At 39.6% G+C, this 15,571-nt stretch overlaps 1 protein-coding gene across 2 annotated transcripts in view; it reads left to right on the top strand.

Annotated features, from left to right (window-relative positions):
* Positions 1–15,571, top strand: part of CACNA1D (calcium voltage-gated channel subunit alpha1 D) — a 412,523-nt gene that overhangs the window by 228,721 nt on the left and 168,231 nt on the right. For both annotated transcript variants that reach the window (XM_065407208.1, XM_065407209.1), the window contains one exon: positions 5,718–5,821. In XM_065407208.1, the coding sequence (XP_065263280.1) occupies positions 5,718–5,821 (104 nt within the window). The remainder of the gene's footprint in view (positions 1–5,717; positions 5,822–15,571) is intronic.

The raw sequence follows: 15,571 nt of genomic DNA on the forward strand, positions 1-15,571 counted from the left end.
AGTATAAAAATAGTTTGAATGGAGATTGAATAAGTGCCTGAAGAAATAGGTAGTAAAAAATCACGAGAGGAGGTAGGTTCAGACCTATGTTTTTAGAAATCTGTGAGTGAGAGAATGAGACAGGAGAGCAAGCCTGAGCTCCTTAAGACTGTCTTGAAATTGGACATTTGGTCCTCCAATATGTTCTCTCTGAGTCCAAGGGTGATACCAGTTTGCAGAAAATACAGGATATTTCAAATGGAAAGGCCATACGCACATTAAAGTCCTGATCTGCACACCAATTCTGGAATCTGTTCCAGGTGTTGGAATGTAGACTAGAGGGAGATAATTTTTCAATAGATAGTAAGGTATGGATGGTACCTGAATATCCTTAATTATTTCGTCTTGCATTTCACAGCAACTATGTTCTTTGGGATGATCTGATTTTACTTGCTTATTTTGAAAGACACAAAGTGGATTGAAGAAAAGGCTTAAAGTAGGGATTTGGGACAAAACTGGGATAGGGCATTTGTGGCCTCCTCTTTGTAATCTCTACCCCTGGAATAGTGCAGTAATAGATTCCAATTTCTTGACCTTGTAAAATGGTAGAGCGGGTCTAACATTCCAGACCTCTGTCTGATAGAGTTGGGCAAGAATCCAGTCCCTGTCATCTGTAGCATCCCGAGTGAAATCTTGGCTTGCCTTTGAACGTACAGGGAATGGGACCCAACTAACATTACTGGATCAGGGGACATGCCTTTGAAGGAGACTGTAAATTGCATGGCTTTTTATGCTGATTGGAGGTCCAGGGTATGCTGAATTCAATCTTAGATCAGCACCAAAAGTGTACTAGTCCATCAAAGTACTAAGAATAGCCTAGCAAATTATTTATACCATTGAATAGCTGTGATTCCCAACTTTCTCATGGCAAAGGTGTTAGCCCTGGATGGTAACATAATGTTGGGTCTTAAAATTGCATCACCATAATGTAAAGTGATTTTTTCTTACATGAGTTTTATGCTAGAAACTAGTGCTTGTGGTAAAAATACATTAGGGCAAGATTCAGGGAAGCAACCATAAGGATGTGCAAATCACAAGTGCTAACGTGGTCGTTGTGACACAGAGAGGATGTTTCAAACTTAGCCCCCCCCCCCCCCCCCCGTCTTGGTATCTGCAAGAAAGTGGGGAAAGCAGCTTTGGTTTCATTCTGGGGGTACATGGTGCTAAACTAGCACAAACTCAGGCTGCTCTGGGCATGCTCTCTTGCTAAGCAAATCAGCATCTTGTTGGCTTGCAATGATCATGTTGAGCTCCCCAATCTTGAACCTCACACAAGGGAGGCTGTAAATATAATTTGGGGTCTTCTCAGATGGTTTACACCAGCAAAAAGCTGTCATCAACACTGGGTGAGATTGACCTTTTCCTTCTGGTATCATGGGCCTTTCAACAAAGCAAATGAAAGATATGATAGATAGGGTGGGGATTGAATGTGAAGGGCCTTGAAAGTGAATACAAGCAGATTATGTTTGATGTGACAGAGGAGAGGGAGCCAGTGGAGGGACTCAGAGAGATAACATGGTGCAAGTGATGGGCTGGGAGAATGAATTTTGCCCCAGCATTGTGAATGGATGTGAGTGGGACAAGTTTGCATTTGTCAAGACCAGAGAGAAGGATGTTGCTGTAATTGAGATGCAAGATGATGAGTGCTTGGGCAGGAGTTTTAGTTGTGTGGATGGGTAGGAAAGACTGTATCTTAGAGATGTTATGCAGAAAGAATCAGCAAGATTTAGATATAGCTTGGATATGAGGACCTAGAGAGAGGTCTGAGTTGAAGAAGACATGCCGGTTATGGGCCTGAATGACAGGCAGGATGGTGATGCTGTCTACAGTAATCAAGAAAGGAGGTAGCGGCGAAGACTTAGAGAGAGATTAGGAGCTCTGTGTTAGCTATGTTTGCTTGAGTTGATGGCTAGACATCCACAAGTAAATGTCAGAGACACAGGCTGAGATTTTAATTTGGACAGAAAGAGACAGACTGAAGCAGAGAGGTGGATCTGTGAGTCATCAGTATAGAGACGGTACTGTCGTTGATTTTGTGTTTGTGGATGAGATAACCTAGAGATGAGGTATAAAGGGGAAAGAGAAGGGGACCAAGCCCTGTGGGACCCCCACAGAAAGTTTGAGGGTAGATGAGTCTACTTTTTTCCTTCCTGTGAATTTTCAGAAGCAGGGGATGACTTGGTCCTTGCTATTTAGTTAGGGTTTTTAGGGATAATATTGCTGTGTTGCGATACAATGACAAAAACAACAAGGAGTCCTTGTGGCACTTTAGAGACTAACAAATGTATTTAGGCATAAGCTTTCATGGGCTAAAACCCACTTCATTAGATGCGTGGAGTGGAACATACAGTAGGGAGGTATAAATACACAGATGTCAATCTGTTTCTTCACTTCACCAGGTGGGTATTGCTCCAATCCCTCAGACAGAGAAAAAGACCTACAGGATCTCTATCAAGTGTTCTTAAAACTACAATACCCACATGCTGAAGTGAAGAAACAGATTGACAGAGCCAGAAGGGTACCCAGAAGTCACCTACTACAAGACAGGCCCAACAAAGAAAGTAACAGAACACCACTAGCTGTCACCTACAGCCCTCAACTAAAACCTCTCCAGCGCTTCATCAAGGATCTACAACCTATCCTGAAGGATGATCCCTCACTCTCACAGACCTTGGGAGACAGACCAGTCCTCGCTAACAGACAGCCCCCCAACCTGAAGCAAATTCTCACCACACAACAAAAACATTAACTCAGGAACCAAACCCTGCAACAAACCCCAGTGCCAACTATGTCCACATATCTATTCAAGGGACACCATCATAGGACCTAACCACATCAGCCACACCATCAGGGGCTCGTTCACCTGCACATCTACCAATGTGATATGTGCCATCATGTGCCAGCAATGCCCCTCTGCCATGTACATTGGCCAAACCAGACAGTCGGTACGCAAAAGAATAACTGGACACAAATCTGACATCAGGAATTATAACATTCAAAAACCAGTAGGAGAACACTTCAATCTCCCTGGTCACTCAATAACAGTCTTAAAAGTGGCAGTTCTTCAACAAAAAAACTTCAAAAACAGACTCCAGTGAGAAACTGCAGAACTGGAATTAATTTGCAAACTGGACATCATCAAATTAGGCCTGAATAGAGACTGGGAGTGGATGGGTCACTACAGAAACTAAATCAGTTTGTTAGTCTCTAAGGTGCTACAAGTACTCCTAGTTGTTTTTACAAAACCTAATTTCCCCTTGCTAAATACTTCCTTCCTGTCAACTGTTTGAAATGGGCCACCTTGTTTACATTTGCTCATTAACACTACAAAAGTGATTTCCACCCCTTTTTGTCAACTGTTGAGAATTGCCTACTTCCAACTTAAATTAAATTGGCTCATTAGCATTGACCCCCGCACTTTGTAAGGCAACTCCCATCTTTCTGTGCTGTGTATTTATGCCTCCCTACTGTATGTTCCACTCCAGGCATTTGATGAAGTAGGTTTTAGCCAACAAAAGCTTATGCCCAAATAAATTTGTTTGTCTCTAAAGTGCCACAAGGACTCTTCGTTGTTTTTGCGGACACAGACTAACACGGCTACCACTCTGAAACCTGATACAATGACAGTCTTCCCCCAGTACCAAAATAAGACAAAACAAAACAAAACAAAAACCCTACCAAAAAAACCCCCTATGCTGCTTAAAAGTTTTTCTGTGTTTAATTTTTCTATTGAGTCCTGTAAAATCTGTCACTTATTTAAAACCTCTTCTGTTACATAAAATATTTTTAATAGAAAAATGACCTGGCGTAGATTGTTTTAAAAAGACATATAAGAACTTGGTGATAGATCTTCTCTTTTTAGTCATATTGGAAGTAAACGGAATTAGTCATTTTTTTAAGTGAAACAAAAATTAATATACATTACTTCACTACAGCTAACTGAGTAATACTGAGAACTGTCCAAGGCCTTGATTCTGCAAAGATTTATGTATGTGTTAAACTGTGACCAAGTGTAGGGCATACTTTTACCTTGTGGAAATGGAGGCTTTGTAATAAGATTTTAAAATAAAATGAGAAATAAAACTTATCAAGGTTTTCTTTCTCTGTTTAAAAAAGAATCAGATCTCTTATAATAGGGATGTTAATGACAGGATTCAAATCCTTTAGCAGGACTTTGAGTAGAAGTTACATGTCTTTAAACCCTATTTCATGCCTACACAACCACACACACACACACACTTTTAAAGAAGGGGGAAAAGGGTTGCCTAATGTTTGTTTCACAATAAAGTGCCCAACCCTATAGTCCTTAAAAAATTCTAATTTTAGTCAGTTGGATTTTTCCTGGAAATGGACTGCAGGATCAAGCCCCAAATCCGGCATGTTGGAGGAATGGGGGGTGCCAGTTAATCAAAAATTCCAGTTAACTAAGAGTTATACTTAACAATGGAAAACCAATTTTCAAAGAATTAGAATACAATAAAATGAATAAAGTATAAAATAGTATACAGGTACTCATCAATCCAGTAGTAGTACTGCACTGCAGAGTGGTTGGTTTCTTGAAGCACTTAGGTATATACAGGTAAAGTTTTCTATACAGTAGGTTATCTTATGACACTACATATCACTATGGGCAGTACATGACGTACACCCAGATCACTAAAAATACACTTAACACTAAAATTATACTGAACATAATTTAATCTTTCATTGATGATTCAGAAGGCACTCCAGGATCTCACAGTGCCTCAGGGTCATCATTATCAACATCAATTATCATTGTAGATGTAGAAGGTGTAGAAGATTGGGCTGAATCTGTAATGACCCTATGGACACATTCTGGAAGCTGCTTTTTTGAATAAGTCCCTGGTATCTGTTTGCTTACTTCTGCCTCTTTTGCATAAAAGTAGAGTGCAGAATGTGCAATTGCATAACCTCCTGGGCAATATACTAGTCCCGGTTACTAGATAGAAGATTTGTATTGGGAGAAAGCAAAAATGCCGGTTAATAGAGCTTTCTGGTTGATCAAGTGCAGGATAACACAGGTTTTACTTATAAAACTTTTGAGTTACACAAATATATTCCCACTATAGTTCTTAACAAACTGATTAAGAATATCTCACTGCACCCAATTATATATTTATGGTAAGGAGTTTATTGAAATTATTTGCTATAGAAAAATAATAGGATATTTATATTATTGCAATGTATCTGTTTTACTTTTTAGTGTATGCTTTTTAAAAGAAAATCCAAGTAGGTATAGGTAAGAAATATGCTGATAGTAAAAATGAAAAAAAATCCCAAATGTCTTAAATATCATTTTATAAGTGTTGTTTTATTTTATAGTTAAGAGAAACATTTTCTGAAATTGGGATTGTATGCAAAGTATTAAGCAAAAAACAAAATTCGTGCTTTGCTACCTTTATATGTTTGGCAAAATAATTTTCAGTTGCAAAGCTATGCAATAGTCATTCTTTTCTTTCAGTGTGTGTGCTGGGAATGTGAAGTGAATGTGGCCAGTGCTTTACTCCTCCTCCTATGGGCCTCCTCCAATGAATGTTAAGGAAAATGCATAGAATATTGTCTCACTGCATTATAAAGCTCTCTTTTCTTTTTCTCTAATTCTTCCTTATTACATACTATAGGAAACTACTTCTATAAGATCATCTTATTTCTTACAGATGAATGATGCTATGGGATTTGAATTGCCATGGGTGTATTTTGTCAGTCTCGTCATCTTTGGGTCATTTTTCGTACTAAATCTTGTTCTTGGTGTATTGAGCGGGTAAGCATACACCTTTTTCATCATGAAAGCAGAGTCCTGAATTCAGTTGCTATGAACACACAGGTTATATTATACAGGTGAGCTTATGTGCAGTGTTGATGTGGTTTAAAAAGAGCTTCCTCTCTTCCTACAGTTGTGCTGTATACCTAAAGCAGAAACAGTTTACCATAACCAAGACATAGACCCTGAAAATAATGTACAGATACCAAAACCAGAGATTTATTTAAATTTTTTTTAAAATGTTACCAGCATATGGGCTTTGTGTTCGTACTTAACTTGAGGCTAAATTATAAAAAAAAAAACCCACTATAAATACCTTTCATTTAAATGTGATGTTTTAAAACATGCCTTCTGTTACAGGGCATAACATCTGCAAACTTATTTGGGTAAGTAAAGAAGTTAAATATGAGTCCACTTGTCTTAAAAATTAACTAAGCCAAATACCTAACAGATTTAATGGATATTTTCAGCATTCAGAAGAGGAACCAATTTTTCTTTTCCTAATAATATACAATGGAACAAAATTAGAGGCTGATGTGTAACTAAGTGCTGGAGATGACAGATACTAAAAAGTAAGGTTTATTTTGGAACAATGAATACCTATGTGATCTGGCAGCTGCTAAAAGGACTCTGCTATTTAATGAATGGCTGAATCATAACTTATTTCCTTACATTTTACAGGTAAATGATGCAATAGGATGTGAATGGCCATGGATCTATTTTGTTAGTCTTATCATCCTTGGCTCATTTTTCGTACTTAACCTGGTTCTTGGTGTACTTAGTGGGTAAGCAGTTGAGTTAACGTTGTATATTCTGCTGCAACTTGTAAGGTGGCCTATGCATTTATTCAAGCTTCTCAGTGATGGCTTTTTGCATGTGTCTCAAATCTTATGTCATCCTACCAATGTTTGCTCTTTTGACTGAATTGTGTGATCCTTGTGCCTGTATCTATCTGCGACATCATGTGTGTTTACAGTGCTTGCCAAAACCTATTCATTAAATGAGGCACTAATTACCTCATTGTAAAATTACTTCCAGTAGTCAGATACATTATTTTGCACACAATGAGAGATGGATGACACCTGTACAAACATTTTTCCGCTAGGTAAGAACCATTGTCCCCTTCTGAAAGCCTTACTTGTGTTTTTGTTCAAATGTATATACAGTAAATTGAGCCCTCTTTATAATTATCAGTCATGTATAGCAACTATTTTTAACAGGTGCATCAGGTTCTTTAATATATAGAGAGGGTATGTTTGGATTATAAAGTTCCCTGTTCTGCAAAGTGTCCTATTCTGCCTTCTGTACTATAGTGCTGGGTATTATTAGTTCCCATTGACTTAAATGAGAGTTGTGGGCAACCAGCACCTTGCAGGATTGACCTTATACATTTATCTGAACTCAGCTGTCCATGTAACATGCTATTCAGTGATAAATTTATAGGCAGTTCGTTGTTCCACTTACATAGAACCAAACACATGTTAGCCAAATACTAATGAACTGACTGGGTGTTTTTATCTGTGGAGTATAGTTATAAAACATGGTTTATGGTAAGGATCTTATACGTTTGTTTAAGAATAAAGGAAAAGATACTACAGGTATTTGAACCTAAACTGAAACATTAGATACTGGTGTGAATTATATTATCTATAGTTAACTATGAGTTAACAATTGAGGTTTGGAACAATGGCTTCTTGGGAACTTTGGGCCAGATTGTACTGTCATTGAAGTCAATGGAAAAAATCCCTTTAATTTCAATGGGAGCAGGACCAATCCTTATGAGAAAAAGCTAGAGTAGTTTGTGGTGTCACCAGACCTCGATTGTGTGCATAGCCTTCTTCACTATTTCTCCATGGTGTGCTTTAGATATTTAAAAAATATCACAATATTTTACAGAGAAAATATGTTTTTTTAGAGAACCAAGCACAAAATGTCCCATTACCCTGCTAAATATCTATTCTGTGAGATCCTGTTTGTCAAAGAGTTGGTTTTAAAAATATAATTTAAAAAATTACATGCTATTCATAGGGTAGGATTTCATTATGCAGAGAATTTGAGGAAAATAGGGAAAGTGATGAGTTACCTGAATGTCACAAGCCTTCTGTAAGGAGGAAGGGGAAGAAAGGAAAAGAGAGAGTGAATAAAGGCAGGTGATGATTGTCTGATTTAGGCCTCAATCCTACAAAGTCTTACACACATTCTTAGCTTATATATTGTGAACAGTCCCATTGATTTCATTATATTCAGTGACAAATGTGTAAGTCTTTGCAAGATTCAGGGGTTAGTTTTCATGTCACAATCTCACTGAAAAAGAGGAGTGAGAAGAAAGAAGAAGAGAGAGGAGGATGTTTGCTGCATGATTTACCTCTGATATGATGATGCCAACATCTAACATTCCTTGTCACTCCAGAGCTCTCACTAAAGTCAATGCAGGACCAGGCTTTCAATGATCCCGTCCCCTGAGCCTTGAAAGGGTCATTAATAGCAATTATTTTCCTCCTATCCTGAGAAGCTGTGCTCTGGGAGCAATTAATTAAATATACCTCCTTTCTGCTGCCAGACTCAGATGCATTGTTATTGGTTTAGTTCTTATGTTTTTTTTTAATTTGTAAGGAATAGTAATATCAGATCTGATATCATAATCCACGCAAAACTTAGGAAATTCAAATAGACACTTATAGCCAATTTTAATGTTGAGATAGTAAAATTTAAATGTTTTATAAAGCTCGCTAACATTTTAAATGCAGTGAGGCCAGTTAAATGTTTTCTTTTGCATTTTTACTACTAGGTAAAGTTTTACTGGATGGGCCAGAATTCCCTATATACTTAGAACAGGGACTCTGGCTAGAACTGGTGAAAGGTAAAATAAAACTTTTTATCTGCTCCTGTATTGTATTTGCTAACCCAAACATTTGGGATAGAGATTCTAGAAGGCTAAATACAATTCCGTGCTGCTCGCCCAATTAGCCAAGTTTGGTAAAGAAGAATTTTGCAGGACGTAGATTTGCTCTGCAATTGTTGCAGCACCAGGCATGCAATATCTCCTGTTATGTGTGCCCACTCTGAGGCAGGTCAGTGGCCAGTGTATCCATGAAGTGGTTGATCCATTAGTCCAGAGATCTCATTCTTTCCCCAAGTCCCTGTCACCCACCTTCAATTGCAGCTGCACTGGGATGTCCATAGCACATGGGGTAAAGTCCTCTCAAATTTAGTTCCCTCCCCTATGCTGCATAAGTGCACTGGCTCAGTAGCACTTTGGGCCTTTTGTGACCCTGGAGGAATGAGCAGGGTTTGCCCCACAATAAGCAATCTAACACCCTCATCTCCAGATTGTATGTGACTTCCATGTTTAAGAAAAATGACGTGAATACATTGTAATACAAATTCCACTTATATTTAAAACAAAATATAAGCTACAGAGGTTCTCTTTAGGCCTGTCGGGATTTATGTGTAAAAAAATCAATGTTAGCATAATCCTCAGGACCTGCTAGTATTTATCGGTTGAAAACTAGTGTTTTTCATAATGAGTCAGGCGTAAAACGTGTAGCACAAGTGTTCTTTATTCTTATCAGAAAAGTTCTCAGCGTGCCTTTCAGATTTGTTCTTTACCTTCTCCAAAATATCAAATGAAACTTAATTCATGATAAATCTAACAAATTGTTCTAAACTGACCAAAATCTAGTAGTACAAATATAACACCAACTGATTTAAAAAACATGGCTCTGCACACAGATATTTGGATTTTAAAAGCTGAAATCTGATTTGTGTCTTAACATGCCTTTTTTCCTTATGATGGCATTTTCTGTAGTGTCAAGTTATTCTGTGTACATTTAAATCTGTCTGCTGTTTTGATCTCTCTTTGCTGTTTTAAAATACTCATTCATTGTCTTTGCACTCCTATCTTATTCTGTGGCCACCTACACCATCATATTCTGTACTGCCTCTCTCTTTTGCACTGCATGTTTGATATGTTGTTTAGATATTGTACATGTGGATGACTCTGATGATTTGGGAGATCTTTTGTTTTACATCTAGCCCTTTCTGAAGGTGAGTATGTCCTGATCATCAATGTAAATTGTATCTCCTTAAGTAGTCATGCATTAAAATGAAATTAATAATTTTATTTTTAATGGCTGATATTTAAAATGAGAGCACTAACACAGAGAGGCCTCTATACCTAGTAAATATTTTAATTTTAAGACACAAGCTGACAAGGGAGGATTTGCTCTAAATATTCCCTCCAATAGTAAACTTCAGTAGGGATTCACAAGCAAAAATTAGATCAGTATAAACCATTTTCCAGTAATTCACCTTATCAAAAGTCTTGCGTTTGTTTTCTCTTTATTAACCACTGGTCCCGATTGTGTCTTTCTCAAAGTGAAATCTCAATGGCAAAACTATTTTAGTTGCATGATACTACTACAAACAAAGTCTGGTTTATCCTCATCCCTGTGCAGGTGCATAAGGGGTTGGCGGCAGAAGCATTTCCCATCTTGCACCTCTGTGCGTGAACGAGGCATGATCTTCTTGGGGAGAATGCAAAGGGTGAGAGAGCTGCCACTCCAGCAGCAGCGGCTCCAGGCACCAGTGCTCCAAGCGCGTGCCGGGGGGGCAAGCCGTGGGGGCGCCCTGCTGGTCCCTGCGAGGGCAGCAGTCACGCCTTCTTTGGCGGCATGCCTGCGGGATGTCCGCCGGTCCCGCAGCTTCGGTGGCAATTCGGCGGCGGGTACGCCGAATCCGTGGGAACAGCGGACCTCCCGCAGGCATGCCGCCGAAGGCAGCCTGCCTGTCGTGCTTGGGGCGGCAAAAAAGCTAGAGCCGCCCCTGCACTCCAGTACAATCCCTTGCAGCCCAGGAAAGAGTTATTGCTGAGTCAGTCAAAATTCTTCCACTGGCTTTTACTGTGTGTGACCATTCTGCATTCTCTCCACCACTGGACGCAGATTAAGGCCACAATCTGCCCCTGAATATACCTACTGTCTGAGTAAGATAATAGGATCAAACCTTCCAAACCCTGTTTTATCTTCCAGACAAGGTACTTTATTATCTTTCTGATACAGATAATATGAAGAAGAGTCATAAAAGTAAAGATCTGATGTTAAATGCAGTTTAAATAACTGGCAGTGCAGATGAGGCTGAGTCATACAAGCCTGATCCTGCAGTCAGTTGGAGATTTGCTTGAGTAAATACTGCTGGATTGGACTCATAGCCATGCAGCTTTTGTGTATTTTACCTAAGAAAAGTGTATGGCTCACTTCTTCATGTTCAGTATATATTGCATGTATTAAGTTCACATAACACCTCTGTTCAGCATATGAAGGTGCAACAACCATTAAGAGGGCAGTCAGATGATTAATGGGTCATATACTACTATACAGCTCAAATACATTGTTTAGGATAAAACTAACTAGTTTTTCAAATAAGAAAATGTAGAAATCACCACTGAATCAGGACAAGAATAAATGGTGTCACACAGGTTTAATATTTTTGAACACAGATAATGTGGTGCTCAGTCAATATTGGAGACTTCATAGTAGTAAAATGTCAGAAGTAAGCAGAGCTGAGCAAATACTGCAAACAAATCCCCATGAGTATTTGCTCACATTTTTAAATGACTGTATGTCGGCCATGCTTATGCCCCTTTAGTGTTCACTTTCCACGTATATTTGGGCATTCAAGCTTAATGCCACAAATATTTGCAGAAAGAGAATTTCAAAGTTGCATATGTACGTAAACACTGAGACTGGACTTTAATTTGCCCATATGAATATTCATGTAGCACACTTAAGTCTTTCAAGATACCAGAGCAACACCCTGAGATTTGTCTGACCAACCACAATTAACCAGAATAGCATGATTGGTGAATGGTGTGTCTCAAATTCTCCAACAGAACTGTTCATTATGCAGCCATATATCTAATAAAAATGGCAAAATGAAAAAAACCCAGAATAATTTCAATGACAAATAAATTCAAGGAAATTGCAATCTGCCACCAGATATCCGGTGGGTGTAAAAGTAGGCTAGGTTCATCAGATAAATTATTCATAGTGAATCATTCACTCAGCTCTAGAATTTAGGAGTAAGAATCAGGAAAAAAAGATACATAGGTATGCAATAATTATTTTGCTGTGACTTTTGTGGGCCATGTTCAGATGTGATTTGTAAAGCAGTGTAAATTAGACTCTCTTAGTTTCAGCCAGATTTCTTGAGACTTAGAAGTTAAAGTAGGATAGCAGCAACGTTCAACTTACATCTTTTACTGACTCTTTGGGTTGAGACAGGTTGGGTAAGTAGATGCATAGATGTAAGGGAATCTAACCACTTAAGAGAGTCTTATGCTCAACTCAGCAGGGTTCAGCTGGAAGCCACACCTGAAAGTATTTAACAAGTAGGGTGACGAGACACAAATGTGAAAAATCGGGACAGAGGGCGGGGAGTAATAGGAGCCTATATAAGAAAAAGACCCCAAAATCGGGACTGTCCCTATAAAATTGGGACATCTGGTCACCCTATTAACAAGTGAATTCTAACTCTGCTGTTGGCTGCAGGCTGTTGTTTCCATTGGAATTACTGTCTGCTAGTGAGAAAAAGGAAAGTGAAGTGTATGCTGGTGGTTGTTTAATTGTCATCAAAGCTGACATTTTTATCCATGGCAATGGATGTGAACAGCAGTTGGTAGCTAGCCGCAGAGTTGTAAGACATCTTGTAAGTATTACTTTTTTGTGACCCATACACCTGACACTAAAAGGAGCTTTCCATTCATCTCCAAAATGCTTAACCACTGTTCCTGCATAATAGTGCATTGCTGGCACAAACGTGCTGCCAGTCCACAAGATGACATAATTTTTGCTCTTTTATTTTAACTGCTTCTTTCATGAGACTGATCCAAAACATGCACATTCACTCATCTCCTTCAGAATAGCCTTCAGCAATCTGACAGGCAGGCAGGGAAACATTAGCTGAGCATTCACACTATGGGCCACATTTTCAAATTCACGTTGTTCTTGCAGTATTTGTCCACACGGAGCCAGATGCTTACCTGAAACCGAGGAGGGCTTGGCTGCTACAAAGCTGGTCTTTGCCACCTTTGCATTCCCCTTATCATCGCCGTGGAGCCAGGGGAGCTGCTCAGACCAGGGGCTGACCACTTTTTGGTTGGGCTAAACCTGAGTGGTGCTGAGACCTCATGTGCCTGGTTGCAGTGCCATTCACTCATATTTGGAGAGGGTGGGGGGTCAGACTGTTGTAGAGGAGTGAAGGGATGCCTAAGCAGGGAAGAGGAGATCAGGTCGGGGGGAGGGGACAGATCTATGCTCCGCAAAAACTTTAAATGGTGCTCTGCAGCCCCTACCCTTATCCTTGTATGATCTGTCTTGGATCCCCTTGCATACCCTAGCGCAGCCTGTGGTCCTGACGGTACCCAGAATTCGCTATAGTATAGGGATCTGTGGTCATGCTTTCTTTTGCTAGCTGTGTCCACAGGGCCAGACACAGGGAGGTGGGTGTGGGGTAGCAGGCACTGCAGTTGCTCTGCTCCATTCAAGGATCTCCCTAGGCAGGTGGACTAGGCAAGGTAATTTTAGGGCAGCTTTGCACTGATGGAGCAGCACAGAATTGTCCTATCTGAGGCTAGGTCTACACTACAGCGGGGGGTCGACCTAAGATACGCAACTTCAGCTACGTGAATAGCGTAGCTGAAGTGGCGTATTTTAGGTCGACTTACCTGGCTGTGAGGACGGCGGCAAGTCGACCGCTGCTGCGCCGCCGTCGACTCCGCTACCGCCTCTTGCCGCGGTGGATTTCCGGAGTCGATGGTAGAGCCATCAGGGATCGATTTTATCGCGTCTTCACTAGACGCGGTAAGTCGATCCCCGATAGACCGATTGCTACCCGCCGATCCGGCGGGTAGTGAAGACGTGCCCACAGCTGAGGAGCTGGTCCACAGGATCCAATTCTGAGAGATACTGAAGGTTTCCCGAGAGGTGCTCAGCACCTCAGAAGGTGGGGCCCACACACTCTGAGCTCATAAATCCCATAAAGTACAAGGCACAGAAATTGATAGTGGGTCTTGTTTGTACTGCTCTGTGTTACAACTAAAAATGAAATAGAATATTAAATACATTACCCAAAAACAGGGTGTGGAGGGGAAATGCATAAACATACATATACCTTTCAGATACCTTTTCAAGTAAATATAATATTTTTCAATATTAATTCACTAATTCAATACACACTAAACTGTTTTTCTGTGAACAAAGAAAATAATAAATGACAAAACTTCATTATTTATTTATCAAGAGGCATAGCTTTTAATGATGCATGATAATCTATTCCTCAAGACAGTCCTTATCATTGGAGGTTGTATTCTGCTGAAGGCATTAGTACTTCTTTGGGTAGCCATGGGAACAAATAAGAAGATCTTTCAAACACACATTAATAAATCTCTGTAAGTTGTGTTTAATTCCTTACTTAAGAACACCAAAGCATATGATTTGACATGTCCTTATATATATGTCCTTCTACATGAAAGTCTTGCAGGTTACTAAAATAGTTTTAATTTTTTTTTTTTGCATCTCATTACTATGACACTATTTGCAATGCAGCAATATATGTGTAAAATAATTCTAGGAACTAAGAGCACAGCACTCATACATGCTAATCTCACCCGCAATGATAATCAGTTCATGTAATGTAAAATATGCTAGCCAAGATAAGCATGTACACCTAAGAATCCTTGTCTACAGTACACATGGAAAAATCATAGAAAAAGACATTTAAATAATGATACACAAAATAGAAAATGGCAGTGAACTGTCATCCATAGTCTCCTGGCTAAAGGAAAATGAACAGATTTTGACAGTGTTCCTTTTCTTGGCAGAGCAAAGGCTTAATAGAAAAAAAGCAAAAGGAAAAGATAAAAAGTACATAAATAAACAAAGCATACATGAGAAAGGAGAGGAAATGGTATTCAGCTCTAGAATTTTGCAGGTTATGAACTGAACTATGTTATTTTATTGTTGTGCGAGTGATCACATGGCTGACTGAAATAAAAGTCTGACTTCGCCATAACATTAAAAAAATAAAGCTTGATCCTGTGAGGTGCTGATCACTTCTTGGAAGGTGGTGAGCACAATCAACTCCAAAAATGTTATGGGTCTTGAGGGTGCTCATTACATTCATAGAATCATAGAATATCAGGGTTGGAAGGGACCTCAGGAGGTCATCTAGTCCAACCCCCTGCTCAAAGCAGGACCAATTCCCAACTAAATCATCCCAACCAGGGCTTTGTCAAGCCTGACCTTAAAAATCTCTAAGGAAGGAGATTCCACCACCTCCCTAGGTAACCCATTCCAGTGCTTCACCACCCTCCTAGTGAAAAAGTTTTTCCTAATATCCAACCTAAACCTCCCCCACTGCAACTTGAGACCATTACTCCTTGTTCTGTCATCAGGTACCACATTGGCAGATTGAACCCATTAAAAGATGTAGTAACACACATAAAAAGCACCCTTCCACAATGTATCTTCCGCTAATAAATCCATCATGCCTTTGTTTAGTGCTGACTCAAAAAGGTCCCTTCCTAGGAGAAATGCAGCATGCCTTCAGGTTGCCCACACACATAGCAGGACAACTCCATCATAGAACCAGTAGGTCTCCACTTTACAGTCATGTGTGCTAACAAGCCAGCATCTTGCATGGAGCTGGCTCCATGCCATTCAAGGAGTCCACTACCCCCGCAGAAGTCTGTCA

This window comes from Emys orbicularis, chromosome 7 (genome assembly GCF_028017835.1).
Source record: "Emys orbicularis isolate rEmyOrb1 chromosome 7, rEmyOrb1.hap1, whole genome shotgun sequence".
In the NCBI taxonomy this organism is placed as follows: Eukaryota; Metazoa; Chordata; order Testudines; family Emydidae; genus Emys; species Emys orbicularis.